At 37.1% G+C, this 16,639-nt stretch overlaps 1 protein-coding gene across 25 annotated transcripts in view; it reads right to left on the bottom strand.

The window, feature by feature from the left end:
- Window positions 1-3,925: 3,925 nt before the first annotated feature.
- elavl4 (ELAV like neuron-specific RNA binding protein 4) overlaps window positions 3,926-16,639 on the bottom strand; it is a 110,522-nt gene continuing 97,808 nt past the window's right edge. For 7 of the 25 annotated variants that reach the window (XM_068222857.2, XM_073909104.1, XM_073909111.1 and 4 more), the window contains 3 exons: window positions 15,918-16,143; window positions 10,376-10,414; window positions 3,926-7,962 (listed from right to left, as the gene is read on the bottom strand). In XM_068222857.2, the coding sequence (XP_068078958.1) occupies window positions 7,635-7,962; window positions 10,376-10,414; window positions 15,918-16,143 (593 nt within the window). In that variant the 3' untranslated portion in view covers window positions 3,926-7,634. 25 annotated transcript variants of the gene reach the window in all.

The raw sequence follows: 16,639 nt of genomic DNA, 5'->3' as shown, positions 1-16,639 counted from the left end.
CTCTGTTAGATTGAGGTCTGTTGACGGTGGAGGACATTTGAGTATAGTGAATTCGTTGTCATGTTCAAGAAACTTTGAGCTTCGTGACATTTTAAGATTGGGTACTTTTAGTCATAAAAGTATGGACATGGTTGCTGATATACTCAGGTAGGCTTTGACATTTAAAGTAGTTCACTCAAAACTTTTAGTTTTATTATCACTTACCCTCCACTTGTTACAAACCTTTGTTTTTTACCTTTGCCTTTGTAAACCTTTGAGTTTCTTTCCTCTGTTGAACACAAAACAAGATACTGTATATTGAAGAATTCTGGAAATCAGAGGCCATTGACTTCCAGTATTGGGTTTTGTTCCTACTATGAATGTCAATAGCTATTGGTTTCAAACAAATTTCTAAATATCTTGTTTTGTGTTCAATAGAGGAAAGAAATTAATACAAATAACCACTTGAATGTGTGTAATTAAAACGATATTTTAATTGCTCAAGATATAGAGACTCACTAGAAGTTCTGTTGACTTATGTTGGTAAGTCTGAGAACTGAACTCCAGTTTGTTGTTGTTATGTGACTGCAGTGTCACTGGTGTGCTCTTCTTCTGCTGCTGTAGCTCGTCTGCTTCAAGGTTTGATGTGTTGAGTGTTAGAAAATCCCAGTCTTCGAAGTACTCAGACCAGTGTCTAGTACAGTGTTTTCGACTGGTGTCAAAAACCACATTGCATTCAAAAAATTTTCTTCATCATTTTAGAAGTTTTTCACTACATCTACATGCATGACGCCATTCAGTTGCTGTCATGTGATTGGCTGATTACATGTTTGTTTTGATGATGACTTTTTAGTAAATTTAATAAAGTGATCAAGGAGTGTAACTTTGACCATGCTGTATACAGTCACTCTCTAATAGCAAGGGTTGTTTGTAAGGTGAATATGACCAGTGTTGGGGAAAGTTACTTTTGAAAGTAATGCATTACAATATTGAGTTACTCCCCCAAAAAACTAACTATTTGCGTTACTTAGTTACTTTTTATATTATTTTTTTATAGTAACTTTTTATAAAGTAATGCTACTTTTGAGTTATTTTGTGTTACTTTTTATTACCTGGCTGAGGCTGGATCTCTTTCAGAACTTTTTTTTTTCTTTCTTTTTTAAAAGATGAGCTCTGCAATTAACAATACACTGCATAACCTTCATTTACCTTTAAAAAACACATCAAAAATAATATTTTAGCATAATGATATCTGAGAACCTCCTGACCCCAGAGCTATACATGCCATACATACAGATTACTGAATGTTTAAAGCAGTGTGTTTGCTACTTTTGTACTATTTGCCTTAAGTAAAATCACTGTCCATTGAGACAATCCCCTTTTCCTTTTCTTTGATGCGTTCAAAATAATAATCACATTCTTTCGTTGTTATTCATTGTGACTAATTTTAATTCAGCAATTTATCTTTTAAAAGCTAATTCACTAAACTATTTTCAAAAAAGTAACTCAAATATTATTACTTATTTTTTAAACGTAATGCGTTACTTTACTCGTTACTTAGAAAAGTAATATTATTACATAACTCGCGTTACTTGCAATGCGCTTCCCCCAAAGCTGAGTATGACTATTTTTTGTTTCAAGTGTGATAATTAAATCAAATATAATTGCTTACTTTTAAGTTCAAGTTATGTTTTCTTTATGTCTCCTCTTGTACTTCACTTCAGTGCGCAAACTGCTGCAAATCACTTTATTTTAATGTTCTTTTTCAGTCAGTTATTCCTCTGACTATAAATAACCTTTTTATTGAACTAACATTAACCATAACCCATATTTTCCTAAAGCTGAACTAATAGTGTAATGCAGGGTTTTTAAATCTTTTAAATGGTACAGTATATACTCACAAATAAATTATCATCCATGTGCAAGGGACCACAATCTTAATACTGTATTTATGCATGTATGTATGTAAGTATGTATGTATGTATTTATGTATGTATGTATGTTTGTATGTATGTATGTATGTATGTATGTATGTATGTATGTATGTATGTATGTATGTATGTATGTATGTATGTATGTATGTATACACAGTTAAAGTTAGAATTATTAGCCCCCTGTTTATTTTTTTCCCCAAATTTATGTTTAACGGAGAGAAGATTTTTTTCTTCTTCAATTCAAATTCTAAACAAAATCGTTTTTAAACTCACTCAACTTATTTTATTTTTGCCATGATGACAGTACATAACATTTTACCAGATACTTTTCCAGAGACTAGTATTCAGCTTAAAGTGACATTTAATGTTATTGTATAATGATGATTTGTTCTGTAGACTATGAAAATAATATAGCTCAAAGGGGCTAATTATTGTGAACCTTAAAATGTTTTTTAAAAAATTAAAAACTGATTTTATTCTAGCTGAGATAAAACAAATAAGACTTTGTCCATGAGAAAAAAAATATTATCAGACATACTGTGAAAATTTCCTTGCTTTGTTAAACATCATTTGGGAAATATTAAAAAAAGGGGGCTAATAATTCTGACTTTATATTTATGTTTGTATGTATGTATGCATGCATGCATGTATGTATGTATGTATGTATGTATGTATGTATGTATGTATGTTTGTTTGTATGTATGTATGTATGTATGTATGTATGTATGTATGTATGTATGTATGTATGTATGTATGTATGTATACATTCATTTCTATTCATACTAATATAAAAATAATACTATTTAAAAAAAATATTTGAAAAAAATTTAATTTCAGATCATGTAGATTACTCTTTTACACATTTAGTAGTTATTAATTTTTGTATTTATTTAAATGACATTTTTATTTATTTCAATCAAATTTAAGCTATATCTTCTATCTTTTATTTTATTAATTAATTTATTTGTAACCCTTTATTTTTTTTATTTGTTAACAAATCTTCAACACAGATAGGAGACTATTCTGATTATTGAAATGTTTGTAACTTGCATATCTTGTGCTTGGTGTCTGAGCTCTCTTGGTGAACTGACTCTAGTAGTGTCCAATTGTTTTGAAACGTAATTTCCCACTTTGCACTGTTGCATTTGTTTTGTACAAGTAATATCTGCAATATATTACTTGTGCTAAGTAATTTTGTTTTGCTTAGATCATAAGTCTCAAACTGGATTCCTGGAGGGCCGCAGCTCTGCAAAGTTCTGCTCCAACCCTAATCCAACACAGCTGATCCAACTAATCAAGGTGTTCAAGACTACAAAAAACTATTAAGCTGGTGTGAGTTGGAGCTGGTTGGAACTAAACTATGCAGAGCTGCGGCCCTCCAGGAATTGAGTTTGAGATCTTTGGTTTAGATATATTTATCATGGAGACTCTCTGAAAGCACTTAATAACATTCTTTCTTGTTGTGATTTTTATTAATACCAGGAGAAAACTGATATGACAGCCCTCCTCTCATGTGAGTATACATTTTTATTACTCATATTTCATATAATGCATCTTCATATTGTTGTATTTAGTTCTATCATATAATTATATGATTTCATATATCATATTTTCAATTTAAGCAATGATAAAAAAAAGCTTATAGTATTTGAAAGGCAGTTAATTCTCCTGGATGGGTACAGGGGGCGCTGTGCTCTCATGTTGCACTAAATAACATCTGTCTGCTTTGTATTACAGTCTGCGAGCGGATATGCTTAATGTAATAACCTACTGGAAGTTTCTGTGCCTCATTCTGAATTTCAACTTTTGTGTGAGTAATAACACTGGCATTCACGCTCATTGGCATAACTGATCAAACTCTTATCAAAAAGGTGCAGCTCGAGTGACATTTGGAGCCTCCGGGGGCCTGGAGAAAATGAAACTTCCTGCGAATATCTGAAAGATTAAGGCAGTCAGTCGGTACCAGTGAAACCTTCAGGTGTTATGCGGATAACAAGACATGGCAGCACACAGCTTTTCAACACCTTATTTTATTGTCCCAACATTCAAAAGTACAAATAATTCAAACACAACAGTTTTATGAAAAAGAAAAAAACATTTACAGCAAGTATTTCTTTTTTTTATCCATATTTTGTTTCCAGTTTCAGAAATGACCTAAACTAGCAAGGATAACATGAAGTCATTCATCGCAGTAATTTGATTCGTAATAAGAATAAGGATAATGAGAATAATATTAATCATAGTAACAATAATCAATAATCGATAGATAAGTAATAACATAAGTAGGAGAGACCAGCTTGGTCCGGTGAACTTTTTTTTTTCTTTTTTTTCGTCTTTTTTTGTCTTTAAAGATTTATAGATTTCTCAGATAGTAAACAAACACATTTCAGGAGAAAATGAATTATGACAAGAGCCTTGTTCCTCACTTTGCCTTCCCTCCTACACTACTGGCTGATGGGTTCCTATTGGCAGGCTGCCACTATAAGGCGCTACAGGGGGAGAGACACTGCGATATGGGCTCGCACTATAGAGGCACGGCCCCGCGTTTCCAACACGCGTCCTAAACGCTCTCCCGTGCAGTCGTCCACGCTCAGACACGCGGAGGGTGATGCCGTTAACCAAAAGAGGAGGACGTGATTTGTTTGTACATCAGAACAACATTCTACTGGGGTCGTTGCATAATTCAAACTCCCAGCTGCAGCGGGGTTTGAGAAGGGCCGTGCCGCCGCCGTCCCCTCAGAGACGGAGCAGAGGAGGATGGATGGCAATGTAAGACTGCTCATGAAGGTGACTTTCGTATTTTGCGCTCTCCAGCATTCACACCGGTCTTAACAAGAGCTGAGCTCTCTCCATTCAGGAAGTTTACCTCTCAAAATAGACTATATCTTAGAAAATATATAACAGGTGTCATCTATCAAATATTATCTTTTATAGCTATTTTTTTTAGTTTGTTTGTTTCAACCAGTACAATCAGAGTCAATGCATTTTTTTGTCTTTTTTTTTTTCCTCTGGAGTGTTTAAATGAAGATGGTCACAGTTCAGATGAGACGATGAATCGTACTAAAACAAACGGACACATATCAATAAGTTAAATTAGGGCAGCAAAGCCTGACGTGATCCATGAGAAGAAACTACATTTCAGACCCACATTTTTGCATAAAGTTTAATCACAAAGCAACGGTAGTGTGTGGAGGGAGGGCGGGAAGTGGCTTTTAAAACTACACAAACTTATCACAGGTTATATTGAACCAGAACAACTGTTATAACATTCTATTAAGACTAAACTTTATTGAAAAAGATTTAAAGATTTATGTTTAACAAGACAAGAAAAAAGCAATAGCAAATTGAACTATCGGCTAGGTTATGCATAGCGAGTAACTGTTTCTATTAATAAGGGAAGAGCCTCACCAACCCTCTTGACATTTTTTTCGTTTTTGACTTTTAAATTTTTTATATTGTAATTTTGATATATTGGTACAAAGCACAAACGTACTAAAATTTCTCAGTGCACAGGACTAATGGAAGAGCGTCTCCCCTAGTCGTTTGTTCCCTTTAGCTCAGAAAGACCCCCCCTCCCTGTACCAGAATCACGCAAAAACACAGACAACATAAGAAAGAAACAAGTAAATAAATAAATTATCGAGATAAATAAATAATTTAATCAATGAGACAATCAGTCAATCAATCAATAAATAAATACATCTTTTTTTTTCTCAAGAAGCTTTTTGTTCGATTTCTTTTGCTGCGGCGGTAAATGAAATAAACCGATCCAATTTTTCAGTTCTTTTTTTTGCGCGTTTTTTTGTTTATCTTCACAAGCGACATGACAACATATTAAACAGGATTCCTCACAAGTTTTTCTAAGTAACTGAACCATCACTTCATAAAGTTTTCATATGAAAAAAGACAACCCTGAACGAAAAACAGTGACAACTCAGGTAGATATAGATATTGGAACAGAAAATGTTGACTATATATCATCTATTTGTACACAACAAAGAAAGACACAGTCATAATAGATCCTTTGAGGAAACGAATACTAGACTAACAGAACTAGCTAATTATCGCTGAATTTCGACAAACGCTGTACACTCAGCAAATAACCTAGAAGTAAGCAAGCCAAAAGGAATTCGTCGTCTTCAAGGCCCGAATTAGTTTATCTGGGGTTTCTCCAGAGCAGACGGTGGCCTACGAGCGATGACGATTTCGAAAGAATAAACATCAACCAAAGAAGAAAAACAGCAGCTTAATATAATGCCAACATCGAAATTTTCTTTTTTTTCTCTCTAAACAACACGAAGAACAACAAAGTTGGATATTTAAGATATGTGAACCATGTAATATAGCACCTACTGTTGATCGCTAAAGGAAGTACATCTCGAATGCGATATCACGAAATCATAGCGAATTAAACCAAACCATGTTCTGAATGGAGAAAGAAGTAAGTGTGTGTGGGTGTTTGTTTGTGTGTGTGTGTGTGCGCGTGCGTTTGTGTGTCTTTATTACTTATATCCCAAATATACGGATGGTCTAAAGTAAATGAGTAGACAATGAGTGGCCTTGCTTTGGGCTCTTGACTGTGAAGATGTGGTCGGCCTGGGAAGACCCCTCTCCCTCTCCTATTGGGTATCGCTGTTGAATAATTACTGCTATGAAAAATTACCTGCCTGAATTTGCATCCCTTAGATAAATTCTTCCATCTACAAAATTCTTCCATCGCCAATACACGGTTCTCCCCGAAAAACAAACAACCTTGGATCCTAAAAAGTACCACGGCAGAACGAACAAGACAAGGTGGCCCTGACCCCTCCCCCCGTCCCTAATTAGCCAGTCAAAATATTTTTCTCTTTTTTCAAATCCAGATTCTTGTAAAAATTCTTCAATAATTATTTTAATCATTATTTATAAAAATAGATCTTCTTTCTCTTTATTTTTTCATTTTTTCTAAACGCATTTTCAAGCAAAGAGATTTTCTCTTTGGCAACAGTGTGTGTGTAGGTTTTTTTTTTTTTGACGCAACGTGTCATCAGGAGCTCTAACCCGTCCCTTCCCTCGCCCCTTCCCCCTGAATCCCCCGTGAGGACAGACGTGTGTTTTGTTTGCAGTACAAAACCAAAACTATGCTAGAAACATCTTCTGCATTAGAGAAAAGGGATGGCCTCATCCCTGTCAATTCATTTTGGGGATCTCTAACAATTTACACCAAAACAAATGAATGAATGATCACTGATTTTTTTTCTTCTTCTTTTTTTTAAAAAGAGCCCCCTCCCGTTTTCGTAACTGGGAGGCGTTATTCTAACGACAGTGGATCCGGATTTAAAAAAGAAAGAAAAAATCCTGAATCGACACCAAGAAAGTTCGATCTAAAGAAGGACGTTTTCTTCTTCAAAATAAGGGCGGTCTGGTTTTGCTACTGTTTACAGAGAAAAAAAAAAGAAAAAAGTAAAGACAACCACAATAACTTGAAAAGATATACAACAGAATCCCTGTACCACTTCCAGGGTCTCCAAATAATGAATATTCTCAATTTGTCGTTTTTGTAATACTTAGGCAACATTGGCTTATAGGTCCAAAGTTATATTATAAGCCATATCCAGTTCTTTTTTTTTTTGTGGGATTGTTGGTTGGGTGTGTTCCTGTTTAGAGTAGCTGAGTGGGCTGAGGTGGGTTTTTTAGTATTAGAGGAGCTGTAAGGAGCTACACAAGTGGTGGGAAGGGAGTTCAGGACTTGTGGGTCTTGTTGGTCTTGAAAGACACTTGCAAGACACGGTCACCCAACCGGTACCCATTCAGACTGGCGATAGCCATGGCTGCTTCGTCGTAGTTTGTCATGGTGACGAAACCGAACCCCTTGCACTTGTTGGTGTTGAAGTCGCGGATCACCTTGACATTGTTGACGGCACCAAACGGTCCGAAGAGCTGCCACAGGACACTCTCGTCCGAGTCTGGGGAGAGGTTGTAGACGAAGATGCACCAGCCTGTTCCTGTGTGACCGGGGATATTCATCCCTACTAGACTGGTCATGCTATCGATGGTGATGGGAGAGAACCTGCAGGACAAGAAAGAGAGTGAGGAAGATGAATAAGTTGAGCTGCTGCAAGCCAAGCTTACTAACTGTGTCTTGAATGGGCACACAAGCAATTTCAGCAACACAATCTTTCCAATGTATAACTGCGGAGTCTAAATATCTGCTAAGTTTTTTTAAGCGGGATGCAACTGGAGGGCTTTTAGAAAGGCGACTGAAAAGGCTGCACTCTAGAGCTGGCGGCATGGGGTCACGCAAAAGCATCGCACGCAAGCACAGGCTCCTCTTCCTACGCGGATCTATTGGGAGACTAAATTGCAGGAACTCTGCACATTAATACCTTCGAAATTCATCAGAGATTTTGCATGCAAGCGAGTAAATCTGCTCTCATTCTCCTTGTAATCTTTCCATTCTTCCCTTTTTTCCCCCTCCTTCATGATACAGAGATTTGAATGCTCAGTTGATTTCACTTAATTGCCTTTCCGCTTAAAGGAAATTTCCACTTTAAATAAAAGGTAAATTGGATAAAAGGTTCATTTCGTGTGCCACCTCTCAAGGAATGACTATAGGCATTATTGGGTGTGCTTTAATTGAGATTTCCGCTTTGCTGGCGCCGCCGTTGCTGTCGTCTTCGAATCCGAAAGGTTTGGGGAGGGGGATAGGAAGCTGCCAGTGAGCAGAAAATGGAAGCGGCTCTTTCCAGCCAGCAAGCACGGGGAACAGAGTGTATTCCACCCACACCCTCTGCCGCTCCGCAGTGTGTGACTGTGATCGATAGCACTGCACGGACTACAGGGCCGGCCAATTCCCTGCTTCTTGTTCTGCCAAGAATTACTCAGACGTTTCATCTGCGTTTTAGCTCGTTCGTCCTGGCAGAGTCAATACATCTGTCTCTCTCTCTTTTGCTTTTGTGTCCTGTCGCTTGCGTCTCATTATGTAAATGAAGGGTATAATGGTAAGTCGGCTCACTTTGCGGCGTGTGACAAGCAACCATCTCATGACTTCAATTATGCTTGTATTTCTGTGTAAATAATGAATCCAGCGCCATTATTCATTGAATATGGTTTCATGGTAATTTGGATGCCAGTCATCTGCGGGCAAGCGGGCGAGGGTCGGACCAGCGTATTGCTGACACAGAGGTGTCTGCTGACTACTAGGGCAGGGCCGAGCACTGTCTGTTGCTTAAACTAAGGCAAACAGTTGGATGAGGAGTTGCATAGCAACAAGCGACTGACCTAGAGCCATCCCACCCTTTTGAGCTGCCCACCTTCACCTAGCAATGCTCACATTTTCAGACTGGGCTTTGTTCATTAGTTACCTTCTACGGCATGTTCTGTGAGCATGATGACTTCCCAACCCCCTGTCGGTTTCATCTCCCCTAAATTTTCCTCTCCGGAGGCTTTGACAATTGATCGCGCCGAGTGTAAATAAAAAGGGATCTTTCATCTCATCATTTGTTTTGAAAGATACAGATGCCTCTTTTGCATATCCTGTTTTATTGCTACACTTCCTGTCAGATTTTGCTCAAAAAGGCTGGTTGTCTTTCTAACAACAACTGTTAGAATGGTTCATTCTGATCAGCCAGCACTGAAATGCAAAGGACTTTTCTAGAAAGAGAAGAAAACTAGAGAACGCAGAGCCTTTAGTCTTTATGGAGAGCTATCTGTATAAAAAAAAAGAAGTGTACAATGCAAAACCATTCATGCTACTCCCTCTATCTTAGCCTTGAGTCTTTGGTGTTCGAGGGACATCAAAGTGTTTCATTACATACTAAAATATGCAACAAAATGTCATAAGCACTAAAAGATGTTCAAAAGAAGCCTTTTCACTACATCCACAGCAGCACAAAGCAAAAAAGAACATGTGCAAACCCAACTGATCAGAGGCTCCTAAACCTGCAGTGAAACACTACATTTCCTGCAGGGATCCAGGTGAGCTGTCACCCCCTCCGTCTCGCTCTAGACCAGCTCACTCAAACCCATACAATTGATAGGAGCTTCTATCTATCCATACATTTTAGCCGTTAGACCCAATGCTTTAGGCATATGCATAATTTTGCTTAGTTGTTGTGTGTAACCCTGAGCTGGACGGAGGTACGGCTTCAGCTCCTGAATCCTATGGAAGCCACACCTCAAAACAGGAGCTACACACAATTAAACACAAAATACCAAAACGGAACTCAAAAAATTCATAACCATCATAACCAAACACTAAAAAATAATAACAAAATACTTACACTTACTTTTTAGGGCTACTAATTGGAAGGTTGAAATAAATAAAAAATCAAATAAAAAATAGGAACTAAAAAGCAAAGGGAAGGGAAAAGCCTTCAACTGAACTGAACTGAATGCATTTGATTTTCAAAAAGAAGGGAAAAAATAGGATAAAAATCATACTGTCAACATGGACATCTGGCATTCGGTGAAGTTTTAATTACCTCTTAACGCCATAGGCCATATTAAGCAAATTGTCCAGCCTGTAAAGAGAAGGAGGGTTCTGGGGTTAATGCCAGGCAGATGGTTGACTCACTCAGTGGAACTAATGCTACATCCCTGCCCTACTGAAGGAAGACGCCCATCTAGTGATGGGCCATTACGCTGTGCTGCCCCATCAGGCATCTCACAGAGTCAATCATACATCCAAAGAGCAGCAGACTTGCAGCAACACTAATGGTAAAGAGGCCACTTGTATGCCAACCCAGTTGGGAGTGTTGTTTAGTGTAACAATGCTGCAGTCCTAAAATATTTACCACTGCATCATATGTATAAACACGTGTATGGGTTTACTTGCTCTAATTGCGTAGATCACCTAAAGAGAGGGTTCACCCACAACTGAAAATTTACTCTTACAGGTTTCAAAACATTTTTTTTTACAAAAAATAATGTTGGAAACCAGTAGCCATTATCATCCATCTATAGATCATAGGTCTCAAACTCAATTCCTGGAGGGCTACAGCTCTGCAGTTTTGCTCCAACTCTAAGTAAACACAGCTAATCCAACTAAGCAAGGTGTTCAAGACTACTAGACACTACTAGATCAGCTGTGTTTGATTAGGGTTGAAGAAACTGTGGAGAGCTTGAGACCTATGATCTATAGCAGGGGTCACCAATCTCGGTCCAGGAGGGCCGATGTCCCTGCTGGGTTTAGCTCCAACTTGCCTCAACACACCTGCCTGGTATACCTAGTAAGACCTTGATTAGCTTGTTCAGGTGTGTTTGATTAGGTGTTATGTATTTGCTTCATTATCATTTTTGGTTGTTGTTGTTGTAATTACAGTAATGTTTATGGATATAACATATATCTGAATTATTGTATTATTACTTTATGTAATGTTTCAAAACTATAATAAAAAAATAAAAATAAATAAAAGGAGTGATTGATTAGGGTTGGAGGTAAAATCTGCAGGACACCGGCCTTCCAGGAACAAGTTTGGTGATCTCTGGTCTATAGAAATCATTGGCTACCAGTGTCTAATATATTTCAAAATGTCTTATTTTGTGTTCAACTGGTTTGAAGAGTGAAAAAAATGATGATAATTTGCAGTTTTGGGTGAACTATCCCTTTAAGAACTTCTTTGGTTGCTTTTGTAAACATTGTGGGTGGGAAGTTGAATTATAACTTAAAGAATAATGATTTTTTGTGTACTGCTAATTGTTATTAATGTGCGTGTCTTCCTTAATATGATATAAGATAAAGGTTTAGCCCCTGAATCTTGTGGAAGACATGTCTAAACATCTAGAGCATACATTCTACATTCAAATTACCCTCTTTTGGTAAGACTTGTTTGTTCTTTAAATTGGCACACACATACATTTTATATGTTATATTGCTAAAGTAATTTCGGCAGTTTGATTTCATGTGTGTCATTTTTTTATTTTTTTTGTTTAGTATAAACTTTAGTGGATAAATTATTTATATATAAGAACTTCTTTGTAAACATTGTGGGGTAGGAAGTTGAATTAAAACTAAATAAATTATGATTTTTTTTTGTTTACTGCTAATTATTTTTATGTGCATGTCTTTTTAAATATGTTGATATAAGGGTAAAAGGTTTAGCTCCTGAGTCTCATGGAAGGCATGTCTAAACATCAGGAGCATATATTCTACAATTACCTTCTTTAGGTAAGATTTTTGTTCTTCCAATTGGCACACACATATACATTCTTCTATGTTATATTGATGAATTCATTTCGATTATTGACAGTTTAATTTCATTTGTGTAATTATCTGTTATACTTTTAGTATAAAATTTGCTGTAAAACGTATTATAAAACTTTATATTACAATAAGAACATATAAGGAATAATCTATACATTTTCAATCTATGTTGTCATATTTTCAATCTATATTTCACGATTAAAGAATGGTCAAGAGGGATATGAGCAAATTAAAAACAAAACTCAAAAAAGGAACAAAAATGAATAATACAAACAGGTATTAAGAATGATATATCGAGAATGAACCTCAGTGTCGAAATAATATGCTAGTGTTATGGATAAAATTGGTCTGGGGCCATCTTTCAGCCTATTTGAAAACATTAATATAAAATGACATTTCAATGAAGTTGGGATGCAGGATGTAATGCAGCATTAACTGGGAGTGCCCTTTCTTCCTCCTCCTGTCTCTTTCGTCTGCGCTCTCTCTATTAGCCCCAGTGACCCACCGGGCCGATGTATTGCGTTTTCCTTCCACGTCAGTCATTCTCGTTTTGGGCTCCCGTCTGTTTGGCTACTCTGCGACCTCCATCCCTCACTCGGCTCGGCCCTGTCTCATTTCCTATTAAAGCTGCTGCAAGATGGCCGACAGGGCTAATTACGGCTTTCTCACATTTTAAGCTGAAGTTCTGCAGACAAACACACGCGTACACATGCTCGCCCTCCCTCTCCGTGGTGGGTCAACAGTTGGTGACTCTCCCTTCTGTGAACTTGGAGAAAAAGCGCAGCCAAAATGAAACGAGGACATTCAGTGTGTCTAGTCATTAAGATGCCAATTAGCCAATTAGGGAGGCAGGTTGCTTTGTGGGTAAATGAGTTAATTGGAGAGAGGACTCCGAGGTGCAAGAGCAGGCGACGTGTTAGATATATGCAGGCATGTCTCAACCCGACTCGGCCCGGCCTACAGCTTTTCACACTTCCTCTCCAAACACATACAGACAACACAATGAGGTCTTTGTAAGGCCCACTAATACATGCAAATGGAACTCATCCTTTTCAGATCTCTTGAATAAAAAGTGCTTGTGATGTATGAGGAATTAATTACTGATTTCTGTCATCAGTATTGCTGTGCGATGCTAATTGCTTGACGAGTCCTGTTTGTCTAAACAAAGGATCTCTTGCTTTAAAGTAAACATCACATTGATGCTTCATCTAGACGAGAGTGAGAGACTGTAACTCATCCAAAGTATTTTTTATTTGTGATAAAACAGAGTAATGACATAATTTGAATCACACTCTTGAGCTGCACTTCAGACTTCCTATTGCATGTTTCTAGTAATATGCTTGTGAACACACTGGAGCAAAAAGTCTCAGCAAATTAGTATTGTTTAAAGGTTTTAGAATCATTATGTATCATGTAGAATGTATCATTATACCCAGCAAGCCTTTTTTGTTTTTAAAAGATGTCTAATAGATGTCTAAACATAGTCGTCTTGGCTAAAACAAGGCTAAACTTGGGCTGTCAGTAAAAATCTAATAGATGTCAAAGAATAGGCCAAAACTAAACTAGTCTTCAAATAAACAGCAATGAATGACTACACATATAAAGTCTGTCTAATTTGTTTATTTGATGACTAGTTTTGGGCTATTCTTAGGTGTCTATTAGATATTCACTGACAGGCCAAGTTTAGCCATGTTTTAGCCAACTGTCTACTGTACATTTAGATGTCTATTAGACGTTTATTAAATACAAAATTCTTTGCTGGGTATTGTCTTTGATTTACAGTACTGGCAAGTATACTAAAATAAGTCTCTTATGCTCACTAAGGTTTGATCAAAAACACTATAAAACAGTAATATAAAATATAAAGAAGCTATAGGTAAGTCCCAAATCGCATACTTATGCGCTATTCTATGCCATTTTTTTTAATAAAAAGTGTTAATAGTGCATTCGCACTGGAATTCTATAAAGATTAAGTGCACCTTTAATACCCGGGTAGTGTGGAATGTTTAACGCTCTCAACAGCCGCTGCTTTGCTCATGTAGAGCAAATGTATAAAGCAATAATTACCAAAACAACAGTTTAAGACAGTAATCTTTGATTGTATGACCACTCGGTTAGATTACTGGGTTGCACTGTATGTGGGGAGTAGCAGGTCAGCTATTGACCGTTTGCAAATGGTGCGAAATGCCTGTTTACTGGTAAACACAAGTATGACCACATTTCCCCCGTGTTAGCTTTGCTTCATTGTTTGCCAGTGAATTTTAGAATACAGTTTAGGATGTTTTTTTATTTGTTTTTAAATCTCTAAATGGACTTGCCCCACCTTATATCTCTGAGCTGAAACACCCCTATAAGCCCACTCGTTCTCTCAGGTCAGCTGATCAGCTTCTCTTGATTGTGCCAAAAACAAAGCGTCAGCGTAAAGGGGATCTGCTTTCACTGTGGTAAGTCCTAGACTTTGAATAATTTGTTGCTGCCCATTGCATGGGCTTCTTCTATGTTCTCATTTAAATCAGCTCTTAAATCTTTTTTTCATTGGCATTTGACACCTAATCTTACTAACTAGTTATTTTAATTTAAATGCCTTTTTCGGTAGTTTAGATATATTTTATCTTGTATTTTATGTATTTTATATACCTTTATGCTAGTTATTTTAATTTAAATGCATTTTTCGGTAGTTTAGATGTATTTTATGTATTTTATATACTTTTATGCTTATTTTGTTGTATATCTTTTTCTGTACAGCATGCTTTGGCTCACTTCTGTGTTTTTTATTCTACAAATAAAGTTTGACTTGACCTGAGCTTTAGGGCACTGATGTTGGATTACTTTATTTTTTTTGGATTGTGAAAGCAAAATTCTCCTACAAGAGTACTTATACCACCTCTCTATGGTGAATTCAGTTATACTCATGGCAGGTATTATTTGGTAGTTTGCTCATTTATTTCACTAATTTGGCAACTGACAAACATCATCATTTCTCAAAAAGCATGACTTGATTTGAGAAGTGTTTATAATCTGTTATGTGACATTTATATATTATATATATATAATATTTGTCAGATCAGTAGCCCTATTGCAGATATTTAGATATTTATGCAAACGTTTAACTTTCAATAAGCTAAATGACTAAAACTAACACTATCAATATACTACATGCAAGGTCAGCTTGATTGTCAGTTGATATCTGCTGTTATTAAGCAGTAATCTTGCACTGCAAGATGACCTCATCTGTTTTGGCAGGCTTTGCCAGCTCGAAGTTCATAAGACGTGACTCATGGCTAATGTGAATTAGCCTCCGAGGGAAGTAGATTTTAAGCAAAGACCTAGCAAGTCAACGACAGGATCAAAAGGTGTTGTTGTTGTTGTTGCCTCTGACTAACTATATGCGCAGTGAGGGCGAACGGCTGAGAAAATTTACTTCACATTGCCTTTAAAAAGGTTGAGAAGCACTGCCCTGGGCTGTAAAGGTGTTAGCTACCAGAGTGGAGTTATTGCTGGCCTGGCTGAACTGAAATGAAAGGAGCAGATGTGAAATGAAAGAAGGGGAGGATGGGATATGAGAAAAAGAAATCAGAGGGACATTGTGAACAACAGAACCCCACTGTCTCTTATCAGTCCTTCGCTTCGGTTTCTTTTCTGAATCTCATTTTTGTTTTTGGGAACAGTTATTCCTTGGTGGTGACATGACGGACTACAGGTAACACTTTCACAATCCAGCCATCTATTTTGGTTTTCTATTCCACCAATTTTTATGTGATTTTTCAATAGCAGTTATGTAGAAAAGTGTAGATATTACTGTAGGCTGACTGTAAATTTACCTGAACCTCTGCGCTTGGTGGTGGAGGGGTCCTGGGTAGCGGCGGTTGGGGGATTGGTACAGCTGTGACAGTAGTGCCTGGCTGGTCTTCTGGCTGGGGTTGTTGGCAAACTTCACTGTAATGGGCTCGGCGGCACCTGAGGGCTTCTGTCCATTCAGACCCTTGATGGCTTCCTCCGCTTCTATCCTCTTATCAAAGCGAATAAAGCCCACACCCCGCGAGCCACCTGTGGGGCCAGCACACCAAAAACAACACACCATAGGCTTACTGGTTTTATCCAGCCTGCAGCACTGACATGAGCCCTTTTCACAGTCATATTTCAGTTTTTTAGAAACATTGGTGTACATTTTAAACACAATGATTTGTGTTCTTATACCTGGGATTAAACAACAGGAAACATGTTGGACTCATTGGATTTGGAAAGTCTAATACTATTGAAGGTGGTTTTTTGTATTTTGTACTTTAGCAATGTTTTTTTGGTAGGTTTACCTACAATGTAAAGAAATATGACAAATCCAGAAATGTGAAAAGGGCCCACTAAAGTCAAGAAATCACAACTAACAATTCACACTTTCCTATTGTTTCTATAGAATATTGCAGTATTTATTATAAGTGCCAACAAGTGACTGTTAAGAAATGTGCTGTGAAAAATGGCACTTTCACATTAATTTATTGCAGCTCTTGAAAACTAGTAAGTGCGAAGAAAAAATGAGGAAAGGTTT

This window comes from Danio rerio, chromosome 8 (genome assembly GCF_049306965.1).
Source record: "Danio rerio strain Tuebingen ecotype United States chromosome 8, GRCz12tu, whole genome shotgun sequence".
Classification (NCBI taxonomy): domain Eukaryota; kingdom Metazoa; phylum Chordata; class Actinopteri; order Cypriniformes; family Danionidae; genus Danio; species Danio rerio.
The sequence above is the reverse complement of the archived record's forward strand: the minus strand, read 5'-3'. Positions and strand labels throughout refer to the sequence as shown.